The sequence below is a fragment of the Coloeus monedula genome (assembly GCF_965178545.1).
Source record: "Coloeus monedula genome assembly, chromosome: 1".
NCBI lineage: Eukaryota > Metazoa > Chordata > Aves > Passeriformes > Corvidae > Coloeus > Coloeus monedula.
Window position 1 is genome coordinate 24,830,210 of NC_138781.1, and position 22,207 is coordinate 24,852,416.

Sequence of the window (22,207 nt, forward strand, 5' to 3'; positions counted from 1 at the left end):
CCGGGGAGGGAAGAAGCGGATAAACCGGGCCGGGGGCAGCCAGCGGGACTCGGCTCTGGGAGCGTGGCTGTGGCCGCGGCCGAGCCCGTCCTCCGCCTCTCGGCAGTCACCGCCCGGGGCCGGACTGCAGCGGGCTGGCCACCTCCCCCGCCCCGCCAGCGGAGCGAACCACTGCGGCTCGCCGAGGAGGTGAGGCACCTGTCACCCGCAGGCGGCGGCGGCGGCGGGCGGCCCCGCGGCGGGCGGCGGCGGCAGCTCGGGGCGCGTCCCGCGGCGGGGGCGCGGCGGCCGTGCGGCGGCGGAGGGGCGGGCGCAGGCGGGAGCGCGGCCGCGGCGGCCACGGCGCCTCATCTTCCCCCGCGCCGCCGCCGCGGGTGTGCGCGCGGAGCCGCGTCCGTGCCCCCGCTGCCGCCGCCGCCGCCGCTGCGTGCAATGGCGTTGAGGCGACGCGGCGGCTGCTGCCTCCTGTCAGGTGGGCGGCGGCAGCGGCCGCTCTGCGCAGAGGAGGCGCGGGGGCAGCGCTGAGTCGGGCGGCCGGGGGAGCCCGTCGCGGCTGTCGGCTGGGTAAGGCGGCGTGCGCGCTGGGCGGCGGAGGCGCCGGGCTCCGCAGGGAGCAGCGCTGGCACCGGGCTTTTGTTTCGCGAAGACGGCGGGCGCCTGCCCGGGCACTGCCCCGCCGCAAGGTGCTGCCGCCCGAGGCCCCGCGGCTCCAGCCCGCCGGGGCGGCACGGCCGCCCGAGGAGGAGCGCCGCGGGGGCTCCAGCGCTGCCCTCTCGGGTTGAGTTTATTGCCTTCTGCGAGATCTGCACGGCTCGCCGAGAGCCTCTGCCGTGTGGCCTTTCCAGTCGCCCGTGGCGATCGGCGGGAGCGGAGCGGGAGGTGCGCGGGGACGGGCGCGTCGCTCTCGGCTCGGCGGCCGCGGGCTCCCGGTACCGGCACCATGTGTGCAGCGGCCAGAGTGAGGCGTCCCCGCCTCGGCGGCAGCGGCGCAGCAGGGCGAGCGCTGGGGAGCGGGAACGGAGGTGAACGGAGAGGGGGTTGGCTGGGGAGATCCCCGTGGTACCCTTCGCTGGATTGCGGGAGCCGGGGATGAGCCCCTGGGGCCGGGGCGTGGGAGCGGTCCAGCCTCTGGCTCCGTTTCTGCATCTTCTCGTTGGTGCCTCCAGGATTTTGCAGACGATAAAACCGCTGCCCGTGACAAGGGGCAACTTTCTCTAACGGAATTTCACTTCCTTTACCCGGTCAGCTGAAGATATTAGCTTCGGGTGCAGTTTTTTGTATTCCCTCGACCTGATGTTTAATTTGCCTTTCTAAGCATATTATCTTTGATATTATTGCTACCATTACGTTTGTCTGAGAGAGCAAGGATTGTCTTGCAGTGCCTCGTATTTCATGTCACATTACCTTTCCTTTGCATGCATATTTGTGCCATGATACTATACTAGTGAATGGAAAGATATGATTATCTGTTCTTTTGCTATGCAGTGATGTTATAGATTGTAAATTATGCAACAGTCAATCAGAAAAAGTTTGTAATGGCGAGTTTTCACATGTCTGTGCAGTGTTGGTTTGTATTTTTTTTTTTTACTAGATTTTGTAAACATGTCAGAAAATGGTAAATGGAAATTGTGACGGATTTAAAGTACCTGACATGGTTTCAGAAAACCCTTCTTTCTATTGCAGGTAAAATCAGCCCTTGTTCTTGAGAGTCCTCAGTCATGCTGCTTTGTCAAAATTGACTGCGTGCATTTAGACATTTGCCTCCAGATCTCCTGTCAAGTATGGCCCTGCTGAAGGGCACTAGCCCCTGAGGAAAAACACTCCTCAAGCAGAATCTCTGCTGTGACAAGCTACTGAGAGCAGTACCACAGAAACTATGCAAGCAGGTTTCACGCACCTGAAGTAAACATGATGAAAACAGAGTCTTCAGGAGAAAGATCAACCCTCCGAAGTGCCTCTCCTCACAGAAATGCTTACAGAACTGAGTTTCAGGCGTTGAAAAGCACCTTTGACAAACCGAAATCAGATGGAGACCAAAAAGCGAAAGAGGAAGGAGAGGCCTCACAGAGCAGGGGAAGGAAATATGGCTCAAATGTCAATAGGATCAAGAACTTATTTATGCAGATGGGCATGGAGCCCACTGAAAGTGCTGGAGTTGCCCCTAAAACCAGGGGAAAGGGTGGCCCTCCATCCCCTCAAAGACGAATTAGGCCCAAAGAATTTGTAGAAAAAGCAGATGGTTCAATCGTAAAGTTGGAATCGTCCGTCTCTGAAAGGATTAGTAGATTTGACACTATCCATGATGGTCCTTCCTATTCCAAGTTTACTGAAACTCGGAAGATGTTTGAGCGAAATGCTCATGAAACAGGACATTCAAATCGCTATTCCCCAAAGAAAGAGAAAATAATTTCTAATGAACTTCCGGATGAGTGGTGTAGCTCTAAGTCTCACAGAGGCAGCACTGATTCACTGGACAGTCTTAGCCCAAGAACAGAGACTGTCTCTCCAACTGTGAGTCAGCTCAGCGCAGTGTTTGAAAACACTGACTCACACAGTGTAATCGTAGAAAAGTCAGAAAACAGTGAAGAGTACTCTGTAACTGGTCACTATCCACTAAACCTCTCATCTACTGTCACAAATATCTCCTCCCCAGTTGCAAACCTTGAGGGTTTCAGTCCTTTGAAAGAGACCAGCACGTGGTCTCCCCCAGCCAAACAGAGTACAGGTGTGATGGCTGTTGAGAGCTCTCAGCAGACTAACACGCCTTTAACACCGAGACAGAAAGTGTCCACAGGCACTTCGGCAGGGTCAAAAACAACTGAAGAAATAAAAAAGAGCACAGAGACAATTGCTGATTCTGTTGAGAGTCCTGCAACAGGTCAACAGGATTTGGTTGGCGTGCTTGACAGCGAAAGATCTGTGGGCGGCTGTACTAGGAGTAAGTCAAAAACAGAGACAGGAGTTTTGGTGCAACAAAAGGAATGGTCAGAACATACAGAAGGTAGCTTTGATGGACCTGAAGCAGTAGAGTTAGCAAGAAATGTAGCTTCAGGTGGTGATTTTGCCACAGATGCAATTTCAGATGCTACTGAGTCCCATTATGATGAGGCAAGTGAAAAAGATGTGCCTGAAGATGTGAATAATTTTCAGAGTTCCCATGTGTACATGCACTCTGATTACAATGTGTATCGGGTACGATCCAGATATAATTCTGACTGGGGAGAGACAGGTACAGAACAGGATGATCTGGATGACAGTGATGAAAATAACTGTTATGAACCTGATATGGAATATTCTGAAATTAATGGATTGCCAGATGAAGATGAAATCCCAGCCAACAGAAAAATACAGTTTAGCCGGGCTCCAATTAAGGTAAAGTTTCTTACGTTCCCTTTTTTTTGCAGTTTGGTTTGTTTTCAAATGCAGCTTTATTTGAAGGCGATTTTGACATTCGATCTTACCTCTAAAAAGATATCAGAGCATCTTTTGATGCATGTTTTTATTGCAGTCAGCCAGTGAACATAATCTTAAATGAAGTAAGGCAGCTGAGCTCTGATGAGCTCGTGTCATTTCCTAGATTTCTTGGTGGCTGACTAAACCAGCAGAATTTGAGAATGACAGCTGGGCTTGTGAAGTTCGAGAATTTTAACATGCATATTTTGACTTCTGTGACTGAACAGTAACCACGTTGTGAAATGTCAGTATGGGTATTTGGTTGCTTTTGTGCTGCTTGTTTCATTTCATTTGAAGTCACAGCTTCTTTAGATTGAATAGCTTTTCCTCAGCTCTCAGCAAGCAGATTCTTAAAGTACCCTGTACTTAAAGACTGTGTCCTGAAGTACAGTGTGATTCTGTAGTAGAGGGCTGTTAATATTACACATATTTTCTAGTAGCACTGTCACTTACATAAATGCTTTAAAGTTTTAAATGTTTATAGAGAGAGTGTATCTTAGTGCTACAGAAGGGTGAAGTTGGTTGACTGAAGTACCTAGTGAAGGGTGTGGCTTTTGCAGAGTTGTTATGGTTTGTTTTTAAGTACCTTGGAATTACCACTAAGAATGTTGTTTCCAGTACTTTTCAGTTCAAGAAGGAATAACTAGTCAATGACTTGTTACATTTTGTTGTACCAGCTTTTCACTGCTGAGTCTCAGGGTTAAATATAAAATTGTTTTACTTCTAAGTTGGGTTTAGTGCATGTGTGGTGGTTTGACCCTGGCTGGAGATGCCACGTCTCTAATGGACAATTCAAAGCCTATATAGCAGTTTTTGCAGAAACAGCTTCTTGAAGCAGAAATATATTACGGAGTAATTGAAATGTAAACATTTTGAAATTAAAAATGTAATTGAAGTTGACTGTTTTCATTGTGTGATTTTAGAAATGCAAACTACTAAATCAATGAACAGAAGTTCCAGTGTTAAATTCAAAATAATGTGATTTACAAAATCTGCATTCACACTGCCTGTGTTTTAAAGTAAGGAAGGATGTATACTGTATTATGAAGTTTTCATCTGAATAAAGCAAGCAGATTTCATATCTGTTTATCATGTGGTGGAGGGATAAGAATCGTCTTTCTTCATGCTTTGAAAAGAGCATTTTTTACACTGAAAGAAAATATTCCAAGACAAGATAATGGATTTTTCTTTTAAATTTGTTTTGTTAGTGTTTTATTCAGGCTTGCATCATGAACCAAAATTCTAAGTATTTTTTTTTCCCTGTTGATTATTCCAATAATTAAAGTAGCCTTGTTTCTTGAATTTTTTGGGGGGAGGTGAAGTAGGGAAAACTTTTGATTGCAAAGGAAGTTGTCCCTTCCACTGCTTTCCTGCTCAAGCTGTACTAACAGACAAGTTCTCTCTTCTGAAAGATATACCAGTTGTTTATGATGTTTCCAACAGATGAGAATCCAGAAAGTGACTCCACTCATTTTTTCTTGAAATGGTCAGACTTTTCTGCTGTTTCTGGAAGAGCTAATGGTAACATTCTTACTTCAGCATACTGCTGTTGTCTGTCTGAATCATGCTGTCATGCCAAGTGCTCTAAGAGTATTTTCTCAATTATTTGTATTTTTTCTTTTCAAGTTTTTCATGCTATGTTCATTTCAGATTACATATTGTACAGTAATAATAACAGTCTGTCAGGAAAATGCTCTAAAAGTCATTTTTGTAAATAATAAAAAGAGTACATTTGTCATGGGTTTAAGCATAAAGTACTCTTAACAAGCTTATCCAAAGTAAAGGAATCATTGCTTTAATTATTCTAGCATCTTTACTGTAGATAGGAAGAAAACAGAATAAAAGCTGTGCTGGGAGAGAACAGTGTAGGAGGGATGGGGAGGTTTGGGAGATCCCCTGCTTTTTGTCCTGGGTGCCTCCAGTGCATGCAATCTGTTAGTCATGTGGGAAAGCAGAAGTGAGACCATGTGGAAGGCTGGCTCTAGCAGGAGGAACTGCAGCAAAAGTTGTGGAAAATTAAAAGCTGCCTCTCGAGCCCTCCTCCCTTTTCTCCGCAATGCTCTGTAATTCCCTCGGCAGTGTGAAGCTGTGTAAGCCAGGGCAGGCTGCCAGTGGCATCAGGTCAGTGCCCGGCCGTGCTGGTGCAGGCAGGGACCCAGGAGGGGCAGCTGGAGAATCCCCTGGTAGGTCCTTGTGGCTCTCGAGTCCCTGGGCTCCTGCACTCCTCCAGCAGTGCTGCCGGTGGGGCACGCTGCTGGGAGGCTGGGAACTGGCTCTGGCAGGAGGTTTCTACGCAGCACAACTATCAGTGAGCAGTGCAGGCAGCAAAGGGGACTTGTGTTCTGTCCCCTCACACAGTGCTAGCAGATGAACTCACCCAGGCACCCCTGTGCCTATCTGTTATACGGGGATGTTGTTTCTGACTGAAGAGACAGCAACTATTTAAACATTTTTCTGTTCCACACAATTTTGTGTGTTAGTGGGCATGACTGGTTTCATTAATACTTAGCTGAACATCATCTCATGCATGGCATGACTGTGAGTGAGAGGAAAATACAAAGTAGTATTAGGAGTATTTTCTGAACTGTTGGAAGCTGATCTGTCTTTATGAAAGTGATGCAATTTATACTTAACTATTCTGCTAGATAGTGGTGTGCAAAGTCCAACCCGAACTGTAGATGTTTAGTGCTGATTTCAGTATTGTACCTTCACTCTCCTCCTACAGGAGAGCTCTATAGTTTACAAAATTGGCATTTGAATGCGTAACCTGTGGAATCAGTGGGTAGTTACTGCCATAAAGTTGATACCTGAAGATCTCAACAGGTTTAGGTAAACATCTTTGGGCTATTTTTCTATGTGATTTCTATAGGTAGACATGTAAGGGACTTTTTTGTCCCTTTAAGGGAAATGCTGAGGACTAAGAGAAGCAATGAAGTACAGGCAGAAGGGTAAATAAATAAAATCTTACTCACCAAACTGATAAAGACTGAATTCTGCTTGTCTCCCAAGCAGGAAAAAGACTCAGTTATTGAGAAACTCATTATAAAGAGGAAGACTCAAGTCAGTGCGTGCAGGAAATTCTACTGTGTTACAGTCTGTAATTTTGCTATCACAGATCCTATGCTCCATGGGCCATTTGCTCTGCTCTAGGATTATGGGATATATTTGGTGATTTCATCTCTCTTGAAAGTCTCTTTAGGAGTAGGTGGCTGCCCAGAGGCCACTGCAGGCTTGGAGAGTTTCTAGGTATTTGGAGTGTGGTATTGCTGATGTGAGCAGTTGTGTGTGTCTGTGGGAGCTTAAATCAGCTTTGTGCTGTTCAATAAAAAGTAGTCCAAAAGGGCCCAAGAGTGGCAGTGGACAGGAGTACATTGTGCTAAACAAGGGATGTGAACACTTCTGTAGCTGTTCATATGACTGTTTATGTAGTGGTGATGTAGAGACCTTTATCAGCACTGGCCTGCTCTTGTGTTGAGGTGGTGTGTTTGTGCTCAGGGATAGAACTGAAGCTCTCCAGGGCAAATGTATGAGGTGAAAAAGTTAAGTAAATGGGATAAGGAAAAACATACCCTGGTTTTTACAGGGATACTTTTCTACCAAAGAAACAAAACAACACCCCCTAGCCCATCAACTCACTGTTTTATTGGTCTTTCATTGGGTTTTTCAGGGTTTCCTGAGGGTTTGGTTATATACTGCTTCCCAAACACGGTGGGCTAATTGGACGAGGTTTGCCTGTAGTGCAGAATTCATTAGCTCGTGGCTTTCCACACCCTAGCAAATGGAAATGTATTGCTTGTCCAAATCATAAGTCCAGTTTTGAGCCATGCTTCCTTCATCCTGGGTAGAATTAGGATAAAGAGTAACATTCCCCTTTTCTCTTTCCAAGTCCAGAGTTTCTTCTGTTCTGATAGCTGATGGCTGCATCTTCAGTTAGTGCCTGATTTCTGGCACCAGGTACACGTTAAACCATTTAAAGCTGTTAGCAGCAATTTGTGTCTCATGCTGAGCCTCCTTTTTCAACCTTCTGCTCCACTGACTGTCCTACCAGCCAAGGGGTTGGGTATTATGTGATCAGACCGTATGGCAGACAGCAGGGGACGTGTGGTGCTGCGAGGGGTTTGGCCCAAGCTGCTGCTGCAGTTTTCAGCATTCTGTAAAGCTTCCTTAGGGTGCGGTGGTGAGGGGACATCTCTTCAGACCTCTCTTGAGTTTTGGGGGTAGGTGGGAGAGAGGGTAACATGAAGGTATATAGCAAATTGCTCTTCCATCCTTCAGCTAATTCCACATGAAGGGAATGTAATCGCTGGTGCCTGTGCCTCCTATTGTGCTTCCTCTCTTTTGTCATGCAGCATGACTGAATTTTATACCCCACAACACTTCAGTATATACACTTCATATATACACTTCAGTTTGCAAGATCATGTCTTGTTCAAATGATCTTCAGGAATTGGAACTTGTACTCTCTCTCTTACCTCTGAAGACAATTTACAAGTGCTTTGACTATAGTTTAGCATAGAACATGACTGAAGTTTGTATTTAACAGTTGCTTTGAAATTTTTTTATGAACTACATTTTTTACAAACTTCTTCTAAAAATCAGTCTTTATTTCAGTTATTCCTCATTTCTGAGGGGACCTGAAAGATCATTTAGTTCCAAACCCCCTGCCATGGGCAGGGACTCCTTCTACTAGACCAGGTTGCTCAATTCCATCCAATCTGGCCTTGAGCATTTCCGGGGATGGGGTATCCACAGCTTCTCTGGGCAACACATTCCAGTGTCTCACCACCATCACAGTAAAGAATCTTTTCCTAATATGTAATTTAAACTTACCCTCTTTCAGTTTGAAGCCATTCTCTCCTGTCCTGTCACTACATGCCCTTGTAAAGTATCTTGCTCTGTCTTTCTTGTAGGCTCCTGTCAGGTACTGAAAGGCTGCAGTTAGGTCACCCTAAAACCTTCCCTTTTCCAGGCTGAACAATCCCAATTATCTCTGCCTTTCCTCATAGGAAAGGTGCTCCATCACTTTAATCAACTTAATGGCCCTGCTCTGGACTCACTCTGACAGGTCCATGTCCTTCCTGTGCTGGCACCCCAGAGCTGGATGCAGTATTCCAGGTGGGTCTCACTAGAGCAGAGCAAAGGGGCAGAATCCCCTCCCTCACCCTGCTGCCTTGGATACAGCCCGGGACACGTTTGGCTCTCTGCGGTGTGAGTGCACATGGCCAGGTCATGTCCAGCCTCTTATCCACCAGCACCTCCAAGTCCTTCTTGGGAGGGCTCCTCTTGATCTCTTCATTCTCTTAGCCTGTATCGAGACCAGGGGTTTCCCTGACAAAATGTATTCAGGAATGTAAACAGTGGCAGAGAAAGAATATGAAACAATCTGGCACTAGTTACATTGGAAATATTTAATCTAAAATATAATTGTTCTTTATCTAGTAGCCATCAAAATAAAGTATGCTGAAAACATGTTCAAGTCTTACTGTAAAAAAAGAAGTATTTTTTTGCCTGATTAAACGTTCAGTATTGTATTTACCTGTTGTTAAAGTGTTGATAAACTATTTTGGGTCATAGGAATCATAAGAGAAGGTTACCCATCCACAAGCACTGTACAGTCCAAGCTTGCCACCACTTCTATGTGTGTTTTACTTAAATGAATACAGAGTTGCATATAGATGATCTCTGCGTTTCCCACCCCCAGTGAGCCTGTGGTTCTATAAATAAAGTAGTCACAGTGCATGTTAGGACACTTGTTGTTTAAGGCCAGTATGGAAGACAGGAGTTGCAGAAAGATGCTGAGGCTATGTTAGATTTGAAATGGTTACAGAATCTGAGAAATTCATCCACTTTTGAACAAGTTAATTAGGAAAGCTTACAGATTAAAAAAAGATGCATAGCTTTTTCTGAAATCACTAAAGAATATTTTGTTTTCCTTAAATTCGGTTCACTACTTCAGCTCCTGTGTCCATGTAGAAGCGTGGAAGATAAAAGAACTAATATATATTCTCAAACACCGATAGCCGGATAGCTGTGGAGCCAACCAAGGATTGTTGGTAATAACATTATGTCAGAAAGATCAGGATGTTTCTGAAGAAGGGGCCACATAGAGGAAGGGCAGCACTTTGCTGAGACTAATGTTCTTGTTTGGGCTCCTGGAGATAAGCACAACACCATACAGCACAAGTGTGCAGGAATGAGGCCTGGAATGTTGAGTAAAGGCCAACCCAGTCATCAAGACTGGTCATCATTTGGTGGTCATAAAGACCACCAAAGACCCATAAAGCTCTCCAACCCATTTCCAGAAAGCTTGAGAAGACCAGACTGCCCATAACTAACTGGCATAGGAAGTGAGAAATGCATCTCCAGGGTGAGGAACACTTATCTATGAAAAGTTACTCCCACAAAGCCAGGGCATGTGCACCCCTAGGGCCCTGGACACTTCATCAGCTGTACTGACACTGGAGACAGGACTGGTGACCTCTTTTCCTTTCTCTCTCTCCCCTTCTTTAAGCCATCTCCTTTTTCTTCTCTCTTTTTCTCCATTCACCCTCCCCACTTTGTTCAAAATCCATTGCTGTATGCTATTACTAAGAGATTAGGGACTAACATACCAACATCCATGCCAAGTGCGTAATTTACTAATAAAATTCTGTAAGCTTTTGTGGACCCTCTGACATTTGTTGTTCCTTTTGACCATGAGTATCTATGAATCTTGGGTGTTCCCTTCCTCGTAAGGGTGGGATGCCGCAGTTTATGCTTTGTTTACAAAGGAGTGGAGGATAGTTTTGGCTAAAGCATGAAACTAAGTATTAGGTAGGCTTAGCTTCTGACTCCTGTAGTGTTGAATATATCACTGAACTTTTATGCTCATATTCAAATTTTCTAAAATGGGCAGCAAGCTGGTAATTAATTTCATTCATCTCGATGTGTGAAGTAGTTTGGCATACAGAGGTATTGCCTGAGTAGCTTGGAACATGTCTATTCTGCTGCATGGAATGAACTTAAACTTTTTTTTCAGGTATTGTCAAGTATGGGGAATTCTACTGACTTTAATCATAAAATGTGTTGTACTGCAAGGATTGTCCTGCTAAATTTGATCATTTGTAAAAACTAATAGCTGTGTAAAAAACTCTTCTTTGCTCTAGTAATATGCTCTTATGAAAGATCGTTTTATGAAAGGCAAAACCGTTTATATGTCTTTGTCAAGGAAAGGAATTAAAAGTAAATATTAAGGATTCAAAGACTGGATGCACTCAGATAAAGAATAGTGAAGGGATAAAGCATTTCAGAAGTTACTGTTTTGATTCAGTCACTGTGGTGAACAAATATATCTCATTATTGCTGTGGAATTTTATGCCTTCACCGATGAGTCTTTTGCACACAATTTCAGGTGCAAAAGAGTTTTCTTGTATTAAGTATCATGGCATTATTGGCATACAGTAAGTGGAATAAAGTTATTTCCCTGCTATAATATGCAGTAGAGTCTTTAACTTTTATATAAGTCATAATTTCACTACTAATTCTAGGGGTCAGTAATTCCTGGATGCAGTGTTCACACATGTAGTTCTTGAACTCAAAAGAAATAATGTTGTCTTAAAACTGGGTTTTGTAAGCGTTGAGGCCATTCTAGAAGGACTGTTTGTAGAAACAGAATTTGGATTAAATAATTTGCATCAGAGGTTTATGTGGTTTAGATTGAAAAGGGTTTCCAATAAAAGGTTTTGAATTTCAAAAATGCAGACTGAGAAACTGTAGGGAAATGGTTTGAAATTAGCTGAACCAAAGAGCAAAGGGAGCTCTTTGATTCAGAATTAGAAAAAGTGCGTAGGATTTTCATCCCAAGAAAAAGCAGACTATACAAGCAGAATGATTGCAGGCCTAATCAGAAGAAAAGTCAGCCAAAGAGAACATCATGAGTTAGCCAAGAACTTGGAAGGAGTGGCATAAGTGGTTGTTGAAAAAATGAAGAATGTCATAGAGTTCAGAAGTCTTAAATGTGACTAAGTTGCCAGAAGTCAAGCTGAGTTTGACCTTGTAAAGGAAAATAGTACAAGTGGTAAAAAGCTATTCATCTACTAAAAATTATACAAGAAAGGAAGCTGGGTGTTATGCAGTGAGTATGAAGTTATGATCAGAGGTAACACCCCCAGTTTATTGTGGAAATTCCTATAGTGAAGAAGAAACCTACAGGTTCCTAGTGCTCAGGTTTGTGTGGGGCTGGGTCAAAGAAGCTCTGTTTTAGAAAATCTTGTAGCAAATATTTCAAAACTGAAAGAGCACTACCAAAATAGAGATGGTATTTAACTGCAGAAGAGCAAATTTAATAGCTGTTTTTTAGAAAGTAGAAAAAAGGTGGTTCTGGCTGCCTGAAAATCATTAATTTTTTTTTCCCATAGCAAAGCAATAGAAAACACTTTTAAAAAAAATCAAAGGCAGAGAGGCAAATGGAATACATGTGGATGGATTTATCAGAGGTAGTATATGTCAGACTAAATTAGGATCTGCCTTTGATAAGATAAAAGACCTTGTTAAAAATTTTGGTAGTTCTGTCTCAGGAAGTTGGAGCACATTAATGACACTTGCTTTTGACAGGAAGTGGGGAAGCCTTATCATTGCATAGGATTACAGTAAAATATGGGTGACTGTGAGGACTTGAGTAATGGGGATGGATTTATGTGCTAAGAACTTTCACGGTAAACTAGTGACTTGTTTGTAGGGGTTGACAGCTACTCTGTAGGAGAGAAAGCCACTCTGACTTGCTCCTGCCAAATGACAGCAGCAACCCATGATGTGATGCAGCTGTGAGGCTGGCAAATGGCCTTCTAGATAACATGAAGCAAAATATTTTGGAAGCAGTAGGGAATTATGGGTGTCATTTTATAACTTGCCAAGTAGACTTCATCTGGACTGTGTCTGATGGATTCTGCTCAAGGGGAGTGGGTTTGCAGGAAGAGTTGTAGCAACTTGATGCTCTTATGTGTCTTTTTCTTGGTTAATTCTATCATAAAACAGGGACCTTAAGAAATTTGTCTTGCTCATTGAGTGATGCACAAGGCCTGACAAGGGCCATTATTGCATCTCTGCATTCAAAGAAAAGGTACCTGGAAACTAAGAGGCAGTGTTCCACTTTTAAGGTGGAATTGAGTGTTTACCAACTAAGATTAAAAAATTTTAATAGCAGGCACTCTTCTTACATTCCTGATAGACTACTGTGTTGTCTAGTAGTGTCTGTTAATTTTGTAAAGTGTTGCAATTACCTTTAGCTGTGTTGAACTTGAAGGCCACAAATAATCTATTAAAAAGAATACCAGTCATTCCTGTAATTAAATGATACAAAGCAATAGATGTTATTCTCTGGTGTAGTTTTTTATATAGAAAGCATTCTTTTGAGACAAGCTAATTTTACTCGAATTACTTACGAGAGTTGATTCAAGAGACCCATCAGATCACTCAGATTAATTCCACATGATGAAGTCAGTGGAAGGTGTGAATGCAGAATTTACCTCCAAGACCCATTTGCCTTGTGCTTTTATGCATAAAGCTGCAATTCTTAGTCTATGCACATCTGTAACTTCTGATGTTCCACTCTGCAGTTCCATCTGCCTTAATATTCTGTGAATAATCTCAAGGGCATAAGATGCTGATTCACATTGAAAGGATATCTTCCAGTATTCAGTCTATGCTGCCTGTAGACCTAGGGACTTCCATTTGATAAAATCGCTGCATTTTGCATTACTTGTTTGAAAGCAATAAAATACAGGCTTTTAAAAGTCATGCTATCAAACTCCTCTAATTCATCTATATCATGGCCTTTATGATAAAACATTAGGACTTTTTATTTAATCTAGCCTGTAATCATCTTTACATCTTTATAAGCTTGCAGTCATCTTTAAGATGGATGGCGATATATTTAGGAACTGACATATTCTAGAGTCCTTAAATGTGTAGAATCTGGCATACTTAAATATTTACCTGTTAACTCTGCCTTCTTGAAAGCCTGAAGGTACTTGCTTGGTAGTGTTGGCTTGAGTGACTGCCCAGTAGATTTCATTGTGCATGGACTGTTTAAACAGAATACTCAAAATATTTTAGTGTTGTATTTTTTTTGCAAGGGCAAACCAGAGAGAACTAATTAATCCAGAGGTTTAGAGCACTCTTGAAAAAAGCTGGCAATTTAGCAGTGTGGCAAAGTACACTAACACAAATGAGAATGTTTCAGTATGACATTTGACAGGAAGAGACTACCAGAGCATGTAGCTCTTTATTCCCCTTTGCCCAGCATTTTCCTCTGAAGTAGTTGCTCAGTTTTATCTCTCGTAATTTAATAGGTTGACTAAAAAATGCTTCCTTGATGTTTTGCACATTTCTTTCATGTTAATATTTAAGTTGGGAGGGAGGGAAATACCATTAAACAGAGGGGCTCTTTTTTCCTTCTTTTTTTCTTTTCTCTCTTTCTCTGTGTGTGGTCAGTGAAAGATTGTCCAGGCTTAACAGCTGTAGATCCAAAATAACTGCTGAGACTTGCTGTGGTTTACTGCAAGTGCATGACACAGCCATTACCAGTAAGTCTTGACCATTAAAAAGGGGAAGTTATGCCTAACCAACCTGATAGCCATCTACAAAGAAATGACTGGCTTAATAGGCGAGGGGAGAGCAGTGGCTATTGTGTAAATTCACTTCAGTAAGGCTTTTGACAGAACATATTCATAGAGAAGCTTGTTAAGTATGGGCTAGATGAGCAGCCAGTGAGGTATATTGGAAACTGGCTGAACAGAGAGGTGGGAAGCCACAAAACTCATCAAGTTCAGCAGGAAGAGGTGCTAAGTCCTGTGCCTGGCCTCATGCACCGTTATATTCTGGGGGACCATCCAGAGGGTGGATCCTCTTCAGCTTTGCAGGAGAGGATCAGGGGTGCTGGAGAACATCAAGTGGAGCGTGAGTCAGCCATGTGCTCGTGTCACAAGGAAGGCTAATGGTATTCTGGGCTGTGTTAGGATGAGTGCTGCCATCAGGTCAAGGGAGGCGATCCCTCCTCATTTCTCACCACTGGTGAGGCCACATGTGGAGTTCTCGGTCCTGGTCCGAGCACCCCAGCACGGAAGACTGTAGAAAGTCCAGTGAAGGCCCATGAAGATGATTACAGGTCTGGAGCATCTCTCCTGTGAGGAAGGGCCGAGAGAACTGGCACTGCTGAGCCTGGAGAACTGAAGACTCAAGGGTGGTCTTATTAATGTATATAAATATTTGAAGGGAGGGAACGAAGAAAACAGAGCCAGGCTCTTTGCAGTGACAGGGTGGGCACCAGCTGAAACACAGGTTCCCTCTAAACATCAGGAAACTTTTTCTGTGTGAGGATGACTGAGCACTGACACAGGTTACCCAGAGAGGCTATGGATACTCCATCTTTGGAGATATTCAAAAGCTGTCTGGACATGGTCCTGGTCAAGGAGTGCTATGCTTCAGCAGGGGGGTTGGACCAGATGACCTTTGTAGATCCCTTCCTGCTTGAACCATCATGTAGTTCTGTTGCTTCATTTAGATCAGAGAAAAATTACTTTCCTAATTGTGAACTTCTGTAAAGGAAGCACCTAAATTGCATCCCAGACAAATTCTCTTAATTTTATTATTTGTAAAGTATACTAAATGACCTCTTGTATTATTTATCAGGTTTTAAGACTGCATGGTTTGCAAATCCAAATTTGCTGCAGTAGCTCCAGCAGGTTTGATTGTAATAGTTAATGTTGTTTAAATCTATATGAGTATTTTAGTAAGAGCTCATTGCATAAAGCTTGAATTTTTATTTTGTAGTTTTGTAATTACAGATAGTTAAAGGATTGATACTAGACTTCTAATGTTTCTTGTTAATGAGAAGCTAGGCCCACCACTGCTAATTGAAACAGCTAAGAAAGGATTTTAAGGGGTTTTTTGGGACATATTTTATTGTATACGTAAGCAGATTGACCTAACCTTATAAGTAACATTTAATAAGGCAAAAGATTTTGGGGAAATATTTAAAGAAATATTATGAATTTAATATTTATGATGAAGAGGAAAAACTTAAAATCTCCTACACAAAAATAAAACTGTTGAGGAGTAGCGTTCATTTGCAGCAGAGGCAAAAGCCCACTAACATTTTGCATGTAGCAGTAGCTGAAGTCTGATGGCTGTCGCTGGGGTAAGCCTTGATTGGAATGGGAATGTGATCTGAGCACCCAGTTAAGTCCAAATACTCAAAAGCTGTGGTTAAACTGATAAATAATCTCACCATGTGCTGTACACCTTAAGTGAAATCTTTAAATTACTCACTTTGTAAAGTGTACCAAGTTGCTGACTTTGTCTAGTTTATCTCTCCAGTAATGAAGAGGAGAGGCATTTTGCTGGTCTTGTAATGCTTAAGAACTCCCAGAAGAGAGACCAATGTGTATGTCTGGAGATGACCAACAGCCATTTCTAAAACATGAGAGGGGTTAGTGAGAAGTTTTTAAATACTACTTTGAAAAAAGGGGAATAAAAGATAGCAAATAGTATAAATTATTCTTCACTCCTTTGACTTAAAAGTGGTTCTGTTAAAGCAAGCCTCTTGTGCCCATATATGATTTACTTTATTTGATTTTCCTAGTGCAAAGGGTCACTTGTGTCTCTAAGCCACAAAGAACTCCTGTAGTTAATCTGTTCCATTAGGAACTCCAAGTTTCTGAGTTTGAGAAAGCTGGATTTAGCTTGAGAATGCTGTGCTGCTGGAAGCTAAATCCAGCAGTGAGAAGCTCAAGGGCTTGGTGGGGGTGGTGGGGGAGCAGGGGTGGTCTCCTGCCCCAGCTGGGCAGTGGGGTGGGAGTGCGGGCTGGGTTGGGGCTGGGTCAGCACCCGGCACTGTGTCCCAGCAGGCTCCTGCCCCAGCTTTCATAAGCCAGTGGTACTCAGCAGCACTGCACTTGCCACAGGGCCAGAAGCCACAGGGTTTTGGCCTTTTTTTAAGAGCTAGCTGCTTCCTGGTGCATCAGTAGTCCCGCAATATAGCATTATCCAAAATATGCAGTTGAACTCTTTCTTCACCATTTTGCCTTGCTTGACTACCTGATGCTACCTGAGCATTGTAGAGATTTTTAGGTTTTAAAATGTAGTCTCTGGTTTTTTTCTCTTCTCCCTGTTCTCCCCCCGCTCCTGTTGATTCTGGACATTTCCAGGGCTGCAGTTTTGTGATGGCGTAGGACAGAATTTCGTCTTTTATCCTCGGTTTGCTTGTTTTCTAGGATTGCATACTTGACATTTTACATTGCATTAAAAAATTGAAAATACAACAAAGCAGCTTTTTTAATAATTTAGTTTATAAGTTTTTCATTGTTTTGTGTAGATCATATTCATCACTCAAAAGAGTAAAGAATTCACTGTGGTACCTTCTCCACTGAGCTTTTGTTGCAGCATTATATGTAGATTTTGTTTATTGTATTTTATTATTTATAGTAAATAATGTGTGTGGTATATAGCTTCATATCTCTAGAAGCTCTGTGAATGCTGTTCATTCTTTGGTTCTTTTACTCTCCACAGATTGTTCTGATCTCAGGCTTTGCTTTTGATAGCTTGCTTCTTTATTGTCAGAGACAACAAAATCTAGATGTGCCATATGTTCTATCACAGTTTTCCTTAAAACTGTGGCTGCCACCTGAGAGGAGGGAAACTGTCTTCTCTGGTCTGTGTTATGCAGAGTATCTGCTTCATGTGACCAACTTAAAGGCAAATCTGCTGCCACCACTGTTTAGAGGATACACTTGCACACCTAGAAAAATAAGAGTTAGAAGAACAAACTTATTTGTGTATGCAGATACTTGACTAATAAAATATTGTAGTGGTAATTGATCAAAATGTTTTGAAAGATTAATTTTCATCTTAAAAAATTACTTAAACTTGTAATTTATTCTTACATTACAAACATAATGCTCCCAAGGGTGTAGGGCTTGCTTTAGCTGCAAGGATTTTTGCAGTGCAGGGTAATCCTGCCAGGAGGATGAGGCAAAAGTCTGTTAAAGGTAAGCATGTCATGACTTCTCTGGTATTAGGTATTTTTTGTTCTCTTTCAAACAAGAGTGGTACTATAATCATGAAATACTAGATGAAATTCTTTGTCTTTTATTAGCACTGGAATTCCAAGATACATCACCACTTGGTGACTTGATGAATAACAGTTGTCATTTAATGACTGGCTAGGATTACTTAGAAAATAAAGGTCTAAATTTTGTCTTTTGTCTCACTACTTGAAAAAACGACTAGCAGTAGAAGAAAAGGAGGACTGTCCCTCATACCCCTTTCAGACCTCAGATTTTATTAAGTTTCTACAGTAAAAAAAATGCAATTGTGCAATAAATTACATTTGAAATATCTCACTTTGAATGAACTGCTTCTGCCTTACGTCTGTATATTTCCTCTGCTTACATTTGTATATTTGGTGTAGACATCAGTGTTACCATCGGAAATAAGATGTTTTTGGGACTCATAGACATTGTGCAGCCCTTTGTCATGCTGCTGTCAGGAACTTGATCAGTAAATTAGTTCAGTAGTACTGGTGATGGATTTCCAGGGATTACGCCACCAACTCTGATTCAGTACGCTGAGCTTGTATGCAAGAATTCCTGAGTGCCCCTATACTATGGGATGCAAACTCTACTGCATAAGTGACAGACAGCACTGCTGGGAACCGTCATTACATCATCACTGAGTCCTGTGTCATTTTCTGCACCATTTGGTTAGCACATATAGAATAAAAAATAAGTGATCACTATGCATTTACAACAGGGCACCTGGATAGACATGATGATGGTAGTGACCTAAAGAAATGCACAGATACAAATTTTTCTGATCCTATGGTGCATTCAGCAGTGTTGAACAGAGTGGGCTTCAGGAAGTTGCAAAACAGTGCTTCCTTTTCTCATGGATGTGTGACAGCAAGTAAACTTTGAACAGAGTGGGAAAGTTTGGAACAAACAGAACGCCAGAGAGTGGTGTAACACAGCAAAATAAGGTGACAATGTTGAAACACTTCTCAAATTGAGATGACTTAGGGGAATTTTTCTTAAAACTGGAAGCATAATTATGATTATTAGAAGGTAAGGCTGAACCACTGCATGAATAGCCAGTGGACTTGCCACCTGTGCTGGAAGTCTAGCAGTGAGACTGTAGGATATATTTTAACGAAGATAATAACAATTGTGGGCTTTTATTCTGTGCTTTGACTTTTTTTTTCCCAAAGCAACCAGCCCTGGAATTGCAGTCTGTTATGCAAGGAGCCTAAAACAGTGCACTGAACATGTAGTCTGCTGTCTAATTATACTAAGTACTGGTGGGATGGTCTCTTCATCCGCTTACAGGAATTGTGTCAGAAAATGTCTGCTTCAGGTAGATCTCTAATGAAACCATGAACTGATGCTTTGCTGGAAATAGTTTCAGTATCTGTTAATGTTCAAAGAGATGCAAAGCTATTTTATTGAGAAGGGAAATTACTTAAGATTCATAATTCTCTGTACTTTTCATGCATAACTAAAAAACCAATCCTGTAGTTTTGCCTGACAGTTTATAACAAGTGGCACAGATTCATGAAAGAGGCTGTAGTGCCCTCAGTTGGAAGCAGTTCTTTAGTTTAATTACTAGCCAGTGAATCTCCTTTGTGTGATCACATCACACCTCTGTAAGCTGATCAATATTGTGTTTAGCTATTTGCTAGTGTGTAATGAGATTTCTTACTGACCTCGGAGTTCAGTGTACATCCTCTCATGAAGGCTAGCAACTTCTCAGGTGTGTTGAAAATCTGCAGTAACGTTTTAGTAAAAACTTTGGCTTGTCCATGCAGTTAATAAAAGAGCATGGAAAAGAGGTAACCATCTTTGGAAAGTGTGCGTAGGAAGGGGACTTGGACCTCCATAATTTTCTAGAAAAGCATCTAGCCAAACACTACACTGTAGGTTACATTCCATCTTTTCAGTTGAATGTGGGACCAAAAGAACTCTCTGTACTGGAGGATTTTGCAGGTCCTGGCACTAGAAAGAACACAAGGGCAAACACGACTGCATAGTTTCATATTTACTGTTTCCTTTAGGCACTGAGGAGGCAGCTTTGGGATCTGAGATGTGCTGAAAGACTCGTTAAAATGGAATGATAAGGAGCTTAAGAAGAGATTCTTCAATGTAAGGGGAATTGAATTTTAACTCCCATGTAGTGGATGAGCATTCTAGGCGTTTGGCCTTTTATATGGTGATCACTACTGTCATCTTCATCTCCTGGATAGGCTTTCACAAAGAGAGTTTGTGGTTTCTTGGGTTTTTGACCAAATGTGACAGTCGCCTGCCTTCAGGAGGCAGTTGTAGGCTTTGAGCCCTGAGTAAAGGAGGCATCTGTTTGCAGCTCTTACTTGGGCTTTAAGCTGGAAGAAGTCACAGAGACTGTAGTACTCAATAAATTGATTCTTGACCCTAGGCAGGGCCTTGGTCGATGTTTGTGCTTACTTTGTGGAGCATCACCCGTATCGCAGCTTCATTTCCCTTTGGATTTTTTGGGGAGTTTAAGTGATGAACTTCAGGTTTTTGATTAAGTCTGTACATAAATGTTGTGTTTTCCTTTGACCAACTGATAAGAACGTAAGTACTTTACTGAACTGAAGTCCTGAATTAGCGATAACAGATATTATTTGCGTTTCAAACCAGAATCTTCTTCTGGATGCTTTTCCATCCTGTTTTCTTCAGTCACAATATCAGTTGAAACCTACCTTTTTTTTTTTCAGGTTGTGCTCTTTGAAAGTGGTGGCTGGGAGGTGAGAAAGGCTAACATTTAACTCCATTGCTCTAAAGCAATTTCAATGTGGAGCATTCCCCCAGGGCTAGGTTGTGAGGAGGTAAATAAAGCATCAATGAATAAAGAAGCTAGAATAATTTTAAAACCAGGCTAACCAGGATAAGCTTTCTTATTTGTGTCTTGAAGACACAGTAAGGGCCTTATTGAGGTATTCACTTCGTGGCTAGAATGTCTCTTTGTCTGCATAATGAATATAAATGAGTACAACAGATAGTAGGGAGAGAAACAGTTGGAGGAAGATGAAATAGTGCTCAGTTATGCAACAGGGATTAGTGGAAGAGGGAGGAGTAGAATTAAGACCTTAAAGTTTTAATGGAAAATAAAAACTGTAAAACAACTTTTGGGGAGTCTTATGATACTGATGAATTGATGTCACAATACTACAGTTCAGAAGGAAAGTATTACTCACTGTTTTCAACATGTGGTCAGAGTCTTATGAGTAAATGAAGTACAAGTGAAATCTGGGGAAAGAGCCTGGAGCTGCAGCCACCCGTGCTGGGGCACTTGCCTGCTGCCCGCGCTGCTGCTCTCTCTTGCACCACTGTGATGTGAGAGAACTTCTGTGTGGTCCTCAGCATCTCTGAAACACACCTCCCACTTTATTATAGCTCTTTACTATCTGTGAAACTAGGTTTCAGAAATGATGAAAAGGTAGGTGATGTACTGTGGACAGAATTGTACCTCACATATAACTCGCTGACAAGAGTGAGCTTGTTGTCCATGGTATCTTCAGCAGAACTGAAAATGAAATTAATATAGAGGAAGTAAAAGAAAGTGGCTTCAACCCGTGCTCTGAGTTCTTAGTGTTTTTATGATAGTGCTGACTTTATCTCTGCAGCAGTCCAATGTGACTCGATACTTCCTTGAAAATAGTATCTTTCATGGATGTAATTATATGCTTGGCCAATAGAAGTTGGAAACAAATTACAGTTCCCAGAATCTGTTCTCCTTTCATTGCTGTAATGCTATCAAGCTATGATCTGGTAACAAGAGATTTAAGACCAGGGGGACTGTCATGGGGAGTATGTGTATATACTGCTGCAGGCGGCAGTATAAATTAGGTGTACCTTAATTAAAATTAAATAAGACAGGTTGGTACCAAAAGCAGTCTAGTTGTAGCTGTTTGGTGCCCAATAAAAGACTAATTTACTTTACAATGTAGTAATGTATTTTTTATTATTTTATGTGTTAAATAAAATAAGCCAAGTAATTTTTTCTTGCTGGGCCTGCCTCTCCAAATGCTAATTGCTGATGGAGGGTTATAGAATTTGCTAATAATTATATACTACTCACAACAAGAGATTGTGAACTTTTTTGATGCTTTCCCAGAATTTTATTTATTTATGGTAGTTCAAGGATGTAGTTTAGAAAGCTTCCGATTTGTAGACAGAATTCCTTTCATGATTAGATTGAGTATCTAGGATCCTGCATGCAACTAAATAAATGCCTGTTCTCTATATACCGCTGGATGCAAGTTCAGGCTTCTGGTAAGCTGTTTTTCAGAATACAGTATTTGAAGAATCAGAGATCTTTCTCTTAAATTTGGAGGTGATTCCTGGTTCATTTTTATGTCATTCTGTAGAGGCAGCTATATGTTCTTTCATGTCATTTACAGATAGTGGCCTTTTCCTTTTCCTGTGGTGGTTTAAAGCATGCTTACACAGCAAGTGTGGTGACTCTTCCTGTGTTAACCGAAGACTGAAGGTGCTAGGAGGCTTGATGCAGACATGTTAAGCTGATATAATTACCCCATCCCATCATGAAGCTCTCTGGACTGCCAGTCTTTTAAGTGCCTTATGGGATGATAAGACCTAGAGGGGTTTTTTTGTGCTCTTGTGTTCCACAGGCTTTGATTTGTTTTTTATGCTTTGTTTCGCTAAATTGTGGGCAGATGCAGAAGGACAGTAGCATCCTGCTG

The 22,207-nt window shown here is 42.1% G+C and overlaps 1 protein-coding gene across 4 annotated transcripts in view; it reads left to right on the forward strand.

The window, feature by feature from the left end:
* Positions 1 to 413: 413 nt before the first annotated feature.
* The window catches only part of PPP1R9A (protein phosphatase 1 regulatory subunit 9A), a 134,148-nt gene continuing 112,354 nt past the window's right edge, over positions 414 to 22,207 (forward strand). For 2 of the 4 annotated variants that reach the window (XM_082289004.1, XM_082289007.1), the window contains exons 1-2: positions 443 to 564; positions 1,684 to 3,372. In XM_082289004.1, the coding sequence (XP_082145130.1) occupies positions 1,909 to 3,372 (1,464 nt within the window). In that variant the 5' untranslated portion in view covers positions 443 to 564; positions 1,684 to 1,908. Of the gene's footprint in view, positions 565 to 799; positions 880 to 1,683; positions 3,373 to 22,207 lie in introns of those variants that run through there. The other 2 variants (XM_082289006.1, XM_082289005.1) reach the window with 2 other exon arrangements.